This window comes from Vigna umbellata, chromosome 9, assembly GCF_029865625.1.
Source record: "Vigna umbellata cultivar VRB3 chromosome 9, Vumbellata_1.0, whole genome shotgun sequence".
Taxonomy (NCBI): Eukaryota; Viridiplantae; Streptophyta; class Magnoliopsida; order Fabales; family Fabaceae; genus Vigna; species Vigna umbellata.
The window spans coordinates 34,782,589-34,794,551 of NC_142173.1; the positions used below are offsets into that span (position 1 = coordinate 34,782,589).

The 11,963-nt window shown below is 36.6% G+C and overlaps 1 protein-coding gene and 1 pseudogene across 1 annotated transcript; one reads left to right on the forward strand and one right to left on the reverse strand.

The window, feature by feature from the left end:
- Positions 1-404: 404 nt before the first annotated feature.
- On the reverse strand, positions 405-725 carry LOC148193338 (uncharacterized). Its single transcript, XM_088099402.1, has one exon. The coding sequence runs from the start codon at positions 723-725 to the stop codon at positions 405-407; it is 321 nt and encodes a 106-aa protein (XP_087955528.1).
- Positions 726-10,666: 9,941 nt separating this feature from the next.
- LOC148193339 (uncharacterized) lies at positions 10,667-11,554 on the forward strand (annotated as a pseudogene).
- The last annotated feature ends 409 nt before the right edge of the window (positions 11,555-11,963 follow it).

Genomic DNA, 11,963 nt, shown 5'->3' on the forward strand with positions numbered 1-11,963 from the left:
ACCAACAAAAACTCAACAATTTTCTTGTCACCAACTTGACTCTCCTAGAGTAAGGGGCCTCAATCTCAAAAACATCCTTTGCTTTAATATCCTTGATAACTCATAACTTGTTCTTGAATTTCACTAGTGTGCTAGGTTTTGGTTCATCACTTTTCACATCAGGGTGTTGGTGAACCAGTCTTTCTTCCGTCTCTTCGTCCTTTCCTTCCACTTTTATAGAGAAACAACTAAGGCCCTTTTTGACCAACATAGAAACTTTATCAAGTAGACTAGTCACTGATAAAACTTCATCTATTGTTTTAAGACTAGTCTGCTTTCTTGAAAGTTACCTCTCTTTCTTGGTCCTTCAATGTTAAGACTCCATCATCTACATGAATGACAACCTTAGTTGTCTTCATGAATGGTCATCCAAGGATGAGTGATACCTCTGCATTTTCCTCCATCTCCATCACTACAAAGTCCACCAGGAACTGGAGTTTATCAATCTTCACCACCACGTCTTCTACCACACCATAAGGGTATTTGATGGACCTATCTGCCAACTGAAGCATCATTCTTGTAGGCTTGACTTCAAGACCACCAATCTTTTTAAGCATAGATAGGGGCATTAGGTTGATGCTAGCCCCTAAATCAATAAGAGTCTTCCTTATATCATGGTTTCCAATGGTACAAGGAATGGTGAAACTCCCCGGATCTTTAAATTTTGGAGGGAGAGTCTTCTGCATAATAGCACTACAATTGCCCTACACTTCAATTGTTTCCTCATCTAGATATTTCTTCTTCTTATTGAGGAGTTGCTTCATGTGCTTCGCATAAGCAGGAATTTGCTGCAGTGCTTTAGTCAAGGGCATAGTAATCTCCAATTGCCTGAAGATCTCCATGAGACGCCAAAATTGTTTCTCTTTTTCAGTCTTTGAAAACTTTTTGGATAAGGACGGGGCTTCTCAATTATTTTCTCTTTTTTTCTCTCATCCTCTTCTCCTTTCCTTTTCCTCTCATCTTTCTCAACTTCTTTTCTCTCATCTTCTTCTTTTCTCTCTTTATTCATCTCTTCTTTTTCACTCAACTCAGCTTTTTCTTTTATCTCAACTTTTCTCTCATCTAACATCAATGCCACTTCTAGTCATAATGGTATTGCACTCCTCCTCAGGGTTAACTTCAGTATTAGCCCCAAAACTCTTGTTAGGCATCTCCTCCAACTTCTTAGCTAATTGACCAACCTGTATCTCTAAATTTCTAATGGCAACTTCAGTGCTTTTGTGATTAGAGATTGATACTTGCATGAACTGTTGGAGTGTCTCCTCTAGCTTTGTAGTCCAATCAAATAAGGAGGGTTGTGGCTGCCATTGCTGCTGTGGTGGTCTATTGAATTGTCCAACTTGCCCTTGCCCTATGCTTGAGTGAGGTTTCCACCCTGGTTGTAGTTACCTTGGCGGCCTTGATTACCCATAAAATTGACTTTTTCTTGGATACTAGCTTGCATGACGCATTGTCCATTGATATGATCTCCACCACACAACTAACAAAGTTGATCTTGAGCTTGAGAAACATTATGCAATTCCTTTGGCAATTGAGAGATTTTCTTCATTAGAGTCTCTAATTGTTGAGTCATAATCTTATTCTGTGCCAGTAGAGCATCTTGAGATTGTAGTTGTAGAACTCCTTTTTGTTGAAGTTGAGTTCTTTCACTATGCATCTCATTATCATTTGTAGCCATATTTTCAATCAAATCATAAGCTTCCTCTAGAGTCTTGCACTTGATATTACCTCTAGTTGAGGCATCTAACATCAATTTAGTTTGTGCGCTTAGACCTCCAAGGAATATAATGACTACTGTGAATTCATCAAAACCATGAGTGGGCGTCTTTCTCAACAAGCCTTTAAATCGGTCCCATGCTTGACCTAATGTTTTATCCATGCCCTGCCTAAAAGAAGAAATTTCCTGCTTACCTTTGTTCACCTTTGACTGTGGGAAGTATTTGTTTTGAAACTTTGCAACCACATCTTCTCACTCAGTAAAACTATTCTCTGGAAAAGAGTTCAACCACATCTTAGCATTGCCTCTCGAAGATAAAGGAAACAAGCTCAATCTAATAGGTTCATCTGGCACACCATTGATCTTAACAATATTGCATATCTCATTGAATGTGGTCAGATGCTCATATGGATTTTCATGTGATAATCCATTGAATTGGTTTCTCTCAACTAATTGAATCAAAGCAGGCTTCATATCCATATTTGCAGCATTAACCCTCAGCCTTGCAATGCTATTAAAAAGATGAAGGCTAATGACTGTTGCATAATCTGCCAGGGTACGTCTAGCATTTTGCTCTTCAACCATATTTTCTGTTTCCTAGTCAGATCTTTGAGGTGAAGGCTATAAAAGATCTAGATGTCCTGCAAGAAGAGGTTCATAGACTTTTGTGCTTCTAATCCGAATTGTACCCTACATACACTAGAGAACAAAAACACTAGAGCACCAAATTAACACTAACAAATAGAAAAGATAAAATTAAAGATAAAAAAGATAAAAGGATAAAAAGATAAAAATAAAAGATAAAAAGATAAAATTGAAGATAAAGTCTAATCGGTTAAGAATCACACAAAAGTATAGTTTCAACCACGAGTCCCCGACAACAACGCCAAAAACTTGTTAAGATATCGGCAAGTGTACCGAATCGTATCAAATAATAATAAATGATAAGACCAAGTATCGTTTCCCAAGAGACTCACGATACTAAACAATCATGTGATTACTCAAGTAATTAAGACTTTTTGAAAAACAATAGAGGATTTTGAATGCAAAAACAAGAAAATAAATATGAATGCACTTTTGATCTATTGAGGAAAAATACAAAGGTGAATGAATGATATTGAATTTATTAGATGAGAATGTTGTTGGGGTTTAGATCTCACATATTTTACTCTTATGTATTTAAGAATTCATCTTCTTCATGCAATTGTTAACATCACTTTCTAAATTACTTAAAACCCGATCCCTTGGCGAAGAAAGCCTATCCTTAATTACTAGACCACAATCCCTTGCATCCCTAATAATTAATTATGCATTATGATTAGAAGATTAAGATGACCAAAACTCATACCCCCATCCCTGAGCAATACGACTTTTGGGAGAAATTCTCTAGGTCGTGGTTTCTAGGTATTTCCCAATAACAAAGAAAACCATAATATCATGCCATGAGAGACCAAAACATAACAAGCATAGAGCAAAGGAGAAAATCCCTAACAATTGATGAAAGAAGCATATATAATTAAAACAAATTCAAATACATGAGAGTTCACAAGGTTACATCAACAAATTAAATTTAGTTCCCCCTTGTCAAGGAGGAACTAGATGAACAATGGAATGAGAATGAAATATAAATCCTAAAAACTGAAGAAATAGGAGTTTGTGTCAATTCTGTCAAAAGATGCTCTCTCTAGGTCGAGCAAATCCTTAAATAGGGCTGAATTGGATCATGGGCCAACATTGACATCGCTCAGCGCCCCACTTAGGATGCCCAAGAGAACAAGCAAGTTTCTAAGTCAAAAAAGGGTTATTTTATTATCAAAATTTACTCTCAAATAACGATGAAATCAACCGTTATCACTCAGTACTTAGAGCGCCCAGGTGAGCTTGCGAGAAAACTGGCGCTCAGCGCCCCTAAAAGGGAGCTCAAGCTTTGTGCGATACATGAAACTAACGCTCATCCCCCCTTTTTGGCGCTCAGCCCCAGCGATAGCATTCCAAAACTCACCTTTTTTGCTGTTTTGCCTGCTTTATGGCTGATTTAGCTCTATACATTGTTAGAGATTCTTCCAGGCACATTATTAGCTATAAAATAAAGGAAATTTAGTGATAAAATCATAAAGTATAACCTCTACTCACCTATTTTCAAAACTAAAGAAAATATATGAGTTCAAGCAAGTTTCTAAGTCAAAAAAGGTGTGTTTAGTATCAAAATTATATCACAGATGATTGTATTTTCAACCGTTATCAATAGCTGATAATCTAGATGCAGGAAAATACTTCTCAAGAAAGATTCTTTCAATAGTTTCCCAATTTGTAATCCGTTGATAACTGTTGATTTCACCATTATTTTGCATTAAATTTTGATAATTAAAGAACCCTTTTTGACTTAAGAACTTGCTTGTTCTCTTGGTTTTAGCTTATTTTGGTGAATAAGAGAGTTGAGGTTATACTTGAAGATTTTATCACTAAATTCCCTTGAATTTTTAGGAAACTGGGATGAATTGGAAGATGAGTTAAATTGTCAAGAAATTAGAACTCAGAAAGGACAGAAAGAGCACCAAAAGAGAAGGTTGTAGAAGGTCGCAATCACGGTTGGGCGCCCTTCCTGGGGCGCTGAGCGCCACTCCTCTGGCAAGCTCGCTTGGGCGCCCTAAGTAGGGTCGCTGAGCGGTGTCAACGTTGGCTCATGATCCAATTCAACTATATGTAAGGACTTGGACATCGTAGAGGGAGTATCTTTTCACAAATACGACACAAATTCAGATTTTGCCAACTCTCTAGAGGCATAAGTGGATGCGGAAGCTCTCCTCTTCGGTTTTTAGGGTTTATCCTCATTTTCATTGCATTGTTCATCTAGTTTCTCCATGACAAGGGGGAACTACATTGAATTTGTTGTTGGGGGATGATGTAACCTTGTGAACTCTCTTGTATTTGAATTGGTTTTAATTAATATTTTCTTCTTTCATTAATTTTTAGGGTTATTGTTCTTTGCTCTATGCTTGTTATGTTTAACTCATTCATCACATGATTGCTGGTTTTCGTGATATGGACACATACGGGTGATGACAAATTTATGAACACCAAAAAACGGCGTCAAAAACTTTGTTTAACCCTCGGCAAGTGTGACCGAATCGTATCAAATAATAAACTCGGTAAGACCAGGTATCATTCTCCCAAAGGACTCATGGCCTAGTTAGTTAAATGATTTCTTGATTATTTAAGACTTGTGAACAAATTCTTGAGGTTTCAAATGCAAAAGACAATAAGTAACATGTATGCATGAGTTTTGATCAATGGAAAAGAGGAACACAAACACTTTGAACGAATTAGATGGATGAGTATGTTGTTGGGGTAATCAATTTCATCTTATCCACTCTCATATATTTTAGGAATTCATCATTCTTTTAAAAAATGTTAATGCCACTCTCAAAAACTTGATGACAAGTTTATGAACACCGAAAAACGGCGTCAAAAACTTGTTTAACCCTCGGTAAGTATGACCAAATCGTATCAAGTAATAAACTCGGTAAGACCAAGTATCGTTCTCCCAAAGGACTCACAGCCTAGTTAGTTATATGATTTCTTGATTATTTAAGACTTGTGAACAAATTCTTGAGGTTTCAAATGCAAAAGACAATAAGTAAACATGTATGCATGAGTTTTGATCAATGGAAAAGAGGAACACAAACACTTTGAATGAATTAGATGGATGAGTATGTTGTTGGGGTAATCAATTTCATCTTATCCACTCTCATATATTTTAGGAATTCATCATTCTTTTCATAAATATTAATGCCACTCTCTAAATCACCTTGCAAAGAAAGCCTATACTTAATTACAAGTTCATACAATTCCTAGCATCCCTAATAATTAATTCTGAAGTACATAAGCTTAAAGGCAACCAACCCTCATATCCCTAATCTAGGCAATATGCTATTGGGAGAATTTCCCCGGATCTAGATTTCCCCGTATGTTCCCATATCGACAAAATCAATAATCATGAAATCGAATGAGTTAAACAATGCATGCTTTGAGCAAAGAAGAAAAGCCCTAACTAATGATGAAAGAACGCATGTATCATAAATATGGTGTTTAAACACAAAATTACATATATGAGAGCTTCAAAAGATTACATTGATTCCCCAACAACAATACAAAGTTTAGTTCACCATATTCATGGTGAAACTAGATGAAATACAACGAAGGAGTGAAAGATAGAACCCTAGAAAGTTGAGTAGGTAGCCTTAGCATCCAAGATCTTCCTCCAAGGGGTGGAAAAGTGAGTGTTTGCTTCGTACTCTACCAAAGATACAAACCCTAGGAAGTCCTAAAGCTTATATACTATTCGAAATATTACAGAAAAGTGGGTCTAAGCCAAAAAATAGTGCTGCTCAGCAACAAACTACCGCTCAGCGATAAGTTCGTGTCTTGAGTCTTCCCCTCAGCGGATCCAACGGGTGTTCTTGAGTGCCGCTCAGCGGTAAATTGACGCTGAGCGGTACTTGCGGCTTCTGTTCTTTTGCACTTTTAGAGTTTTTTTCTGATGCCATCTCTATCCTTCTTCACTTCTTTCACCAAATTCATCTTAAAACCTGCATAAAACACTGAAATTAAGCATAAACCTGTCCAACTCTCTTATTTCTAAAAATATGAACAAAAGCATGATTCTAAGCTAGTTTCTAATAAAGGTTGCTTTTAGTATAAATTTTAAGCATGAAAATAACAGTTTTTCAATTGTTATCAACGGGGAAACCTAGATCTGAGGAATTTCTCCCAAGGAAACTATTGCCTAGACATAGGGATAGAACGCTTGGGTATTTTAAGCTTCTAATTGTAATGCAAAATTAATTATTAGGGATACAAGACATTGTGATATAGTAATTAAGGATAGGCTTTCTTCGCCGAGACATCGGGTTTTAAGTAATTTAGAAAGTGATATGAACATTAATGAAGAAGATAAATTCATATATGCATGAGAGTAAACTAGGTGAAATCTAAACCCCAACAACATATTCATCTCATAATTTCAATATCATCCATTCATCTTTGTGTTTTTCTTCAATTGATCAGAAGTGCATTCATATTTACTTTCTTGTTTTTGCATTCAAAACCCTAAATTGTTCTTCAAAGTCTTAATTAGTTAAGTACATGACTGTTTTGTATCGTGAGTCTCTTGGGAAACGATACTTGGTCTTACAAATTATTATTACTTGATATGATTCAGTACACTTGCCGAGGTCTTAACAAGGTTTTAGCGCTATTGTCAGGGACTCGTGGTTTAAACTATACTTTTGTTTAAACTATACTTTTGTGTGATTCTTACCTGATTATACTTTATCTTTAATTTTATCTTTTTATCTTTAATTTTATCTTTTTTGTTTTTAATTTTTGTTTTATCTTTAATTTTATCTTTTATTCTTTTGGTGCTAATTGGGTGCTCTAGTGTTTTGTTCTCTAGTGTATGCAGGGTACAATTCGGACTAGAACCACAAAAGTTTATGAACCTCTTCTTGCAGGTCTGGACAATAGTAGACGAAAAAGTTGGAACAGGACGTCCATAGAACTTTTCCCTTTTCCTGAGACTCTTTTACAACGTTCACCTCAAAGATCTGACCAGGAAACAAAAAATATGGCTGAAGAGCATAATGGTAGACGTACCCTGGCAGATTATGCAACTGTCATTGACCCTGATCATTTTAAAAGCATTACAAGGCCGAGGGTTAATGCTACAAATATGGGGATTAACCCGGCTTTGATTCAATTCGTGAAGAGTAACCAATTCAATGGATTATCACATGAAAATTCATATGAGCATCTGACCACATTCAATAAGATATGCAATACTGTGAAGATCAATGGCATGTGATGAGTAAATATTTTCTTGATTTCACATAGCTTATTGTGCTAAATTTAATTAGGGAATTGTGCTTGAATTTCTTGTATTCCCCATTTTTTCTAATTGTGCTTAATTTGACTAGAAATTCTCATTTTAAGTAATTTGAATTATCCGAGACTAATTATTTGCATTATTAATTGTAGGGAAATTGTTGGATAATATTTTGGGACTTAAAGAGAAATACCATATCAATTATATTTAAGGCTAAAATGAGAGAGGACGTGCATATTTCATTTTTAGGGGTGAACATGGAGAAGGCTGGAATAAAGAGGCCATGGGCAATCAAGTTCGGATATTCAGCCAGGCATTGGAGAATAAAAGAAATGGCAGCAATGCCACACACATTTGGAGAAAGCATTACTATTAACAAATGGTGCCACGACCCATTTTTTACCAATAAAAAATGCACGTCCAACATGGGCTGCACATCATGTAGCATCCAACGAAGGAATGAAAACGCTGATTGCAAAAGCACATCTTTTACCACATTCCATTTGAAGAAGCTCACGGGTCACGTCCAGCAGTGGGGTGCTACGACCCACAAATGACAAGGATTTTTGGTTTCTTTATTGGAGATAATTGGCAACATCCAGAAAAGCACAGAGAGACGTATTACATTTGCCATTCAATAAGGAGTTTCAAAAAGCAATTGGCTGAATTCAATTGAAGTGGTGCACGACCTGGTCCAGCAAGGCAAGTGGTGACATTCCATGTGGACTTCACGCTCTCAGCTGTCTTTACACATGCACGCTGAAGAGCCTGGACACGCTGAGAGGTTGATTTCATTTTGAGAAGGAAGCACACGACCCATGACAATTTAATTTTGGAGGTCTAGGAGGTTTGGAAAAGGGGTGCTGGATGGAATAAGGGGGCCAGGCGCCACCCACATGTGTGGGACACTTTTCATTTAAAAATGGATGAAAGGGTTGTAACATAGAGGAGCACAGAGACATTAAGAGATGAAGGGCTACGACTTAATGTAGAGCTCCAAGCAGGAGATGGCACATGGGAGGCGCTGATTTCGTTTTTAATTAAGAGTAGCACACAATGATTTTCTTTCTTGTAGAAAAAGCATTCATTTAATTGCAGTGTTAAGTCTAGCAAAGAGGATTTAGAGCTGGAGATGTACACACAGATTTTCATTTCCTTTCTTCACGCGTGAACCAAAACTTGTTTCTATATTATATATATATTATATATATATATATATATATATATATATATATACCAAGCATTCAGGTTGAAGTACTTTTATTAATCCACATTATTTTATTGTTCATGAAATTTTCTTTTGTGTTGTTTCCGTGATATGCTTCTTCTAGATGATTACAATGTGCCTTCTATAATTTCACTTTGGGCTCATACGTTGCAAGCTAATAGCATTTGATACATTGTGTTATTTATTTATTGTCTTCAAGTTGTTCACGGTGATTTATTTTTGGAGCTGCACGGCGTTTTAAGCATTGCACTTCTACATGATGCATCTATTGCAGTCAAGGCTGACACAAATTTTATTTGAAGTCTCGTTTTCGCTAATTGCGGTTTATGCATTTAATGGGTTTATGCATCTAGTGCTGCCAAGGCTGACGTAGATCATTCCCTCTCATAGGCTAGCTCTTTCATCAACTTCAGGAGGTGTTTTAAGTCACCGGTTTGTTCGGTTTTATTTCATTTTATTAGCTCATCCATTTTTCAAGCCCAATTTAATTAGCTTGCTGGTTTGGTTTAGGATTGTTCGGTTTAATGTTTTTATTTACTTTAATGCTTTCAATTATGTTCGGTTGTGTTTAATTTCCAGTTTTAATTTAGTTTAATTATCCTTGCAAAAACACTTTCAAAACCCCCTCAATGTGTGTTTGACCTATTGACTGAACCACATTTGGTCCTTGAGAGACGACCTAGGAGTCACTTCCTAGTCTATACTACATTCTTATTTGAACATCAAATTTGTATGGGGTGCGACCCGCATCAAAATTTTGGCGCCGCTGTCGGGGATTAACGTTTCCGTCCTAGGTCTTTAATTATGTTAGTGTGTGTTGTGTTTTGTCTTGTGGTGTGAGTGTGTTGTTCTGTATTCTTTTGTATTGTGTGTTTCATTTAGATAACTATAGTTGCATATTGTCTTTTTATTCTTCCTTTCTCCCCTTCTTCTTACATGTCTTGTTAGGTATATTTCTTTTTGCAAATTTTTGTGTGTGTTTAGTTTACTGTATATAATCTTGTAGCATATATAAATAGTGTTCTACTCCATATTGTGCTTTTGTAAGTTTGGCATAATCCTTGCTTGAAGTGGAAGTCCAGGTCTAAGAAAGGTTTTGCACTAAAATAGAGGAGATGACAAATTCTCAAGACTGGATCTATAAGCTGATCAAGAGGTTTCCCAAGTTCCATGGGCTGGCACATGAGGATCCACACAGGCACCTCAAGGAGTTTAGTTGGGTGTGCTCATCCATGAGGCCTATTGGTGTTTCAGAGGAGGCAGTGCTGATGAGAGTGTTTCCAATGTCCCTTCAAAGTGCAACAAAAGACTGGTTCCTATACCGACAATATCCTTTTGATAGCTGGCAAGAAACGCAGCAGAGATTCCTCAACAAGTTCTTTCCAACAGCAAAGGTAGTCAGCATTAGGAGGGAGATCACTACCATTGAGTAGTTTCAAGAAGAAAGCCTGGCAGATTATTGGAAGAGGTTTAACAGGCTCTGCACAGCCTATCCAAACCACCAAATTTCAGAGTATTTGCTCTTGATTTACTTCTATAAATGGCTCCTGGGCAATGAAAGGATATTTATGGATGCAGCTGTTGGTGGATCTTTGTTGGATAGACTCCAACACAAGCAAAGAAGCTACTCTGCAAGCTGGCTGGTGAAAAACCATTTGAGGTAGCAAAGGAAGAACCTGAGCAGGTTTACTCTAAACTTGAAATCCCTATTCATGTATCTAAGGTTCAAGTAAATTTTAATGCTTTTGAATTGGTAAAACTTGAACCCATAAAGCTTGTTCTGGATTCTGATATTGATATGCTTGTGCACACTCATGTTTTGGATTCATTATTCCCTATAGAGCACATTGACATACCTAATGTTCACTATCCCTACACTGGTCTTGATTTACATGACAGCCTTGAGGATGCAGCTGATGACTTGGAGATTGGTAAGATAATTTTCAATGAGTAAAAATAGGTTTATTCTGAACTTGAGATTCCAATTACTTTACCTGATTTGCTGCACACTGATTCTATAGGGTTTATGACTGAAATTGATACAAATTTGATTGACCATTCTAGAATTTTTGATTCAGTATCAGCCATTGAACCCATTGGTACAAATGTTGTTTTCAATGTACATGATTTCCTTGATGAAATTTTGAATGATAATAGCCTTAAACTGACCTTTGATTTTGCTGATGATGCATATGTCAATATTGATTTTTAGGTAGAAACTGTGCAATCTGATAACTTTGTAGAGTTAGGACTGAACTTTGATTTAACACATTTTTATGAGAATTTTGAATGTGATTGTGAATCTGGTTCTTGCTCCATTTGTACTGAGATAAATTTTGTGATGCAATCAGATTCCAAAGTCCAGACAGATGCTCCTAACTGTGAACTTGATCTTTGTGCAGAATTAAAGAAATCAAGGAATGCTGAAAACATTAAGGCAACTCTTTGGGAGGAAGGAAGTGCAGAAAAGCTCGGAGAGGTCTCTATTCCAGTGTCACATACTCAACAACTGCTAGTGGAAGGAGAGCTACTGATGCAACAATTTGCTTGGAGAAGAAAGAAGAAACATCTTGCTTTGGATGATAGAGCAGTATTGATGAAGCAGTTCCTCCTTAAAGCTTCTTTGCTGAATCCTGTGGTGGAAAACATCTCCCTGCTAGTCAAAAATTGGCAACTGCCACCATGACCAAGGGAGTTTTCTCTTCCCTTCTCTCCCTTTCCCTACTTTTATTGCACTTGTCCATGATTTGTTTACTGTTCTAATTTCTGATCTTATGCTTATGACACATTGAGGACACTGTGTAGTTTAAGTGTGGTCTATTGGGGGAGATTATGATTTTTCTTTGTTAGCTTTTGTTTGCTTTGTTAAATTTTTTCTTTTTGAGGTTGTTTTTGTTGTGTCTTGTGTACAATTTTGCATGTTCTCTTGATTTTTGGACTTTGTTTAGGTTGTAGATGTGTCCTTCACTTCACTTCATTAATACTCTGATTGGTTTGAAATCCTTGCTTTTCTCTAATTGGAAAAGTATCATGATGTTTGAGAGGGTGATTGATTGCGACAAAAATACCTTGTGTGAGAATTTGAGCCACTTGAT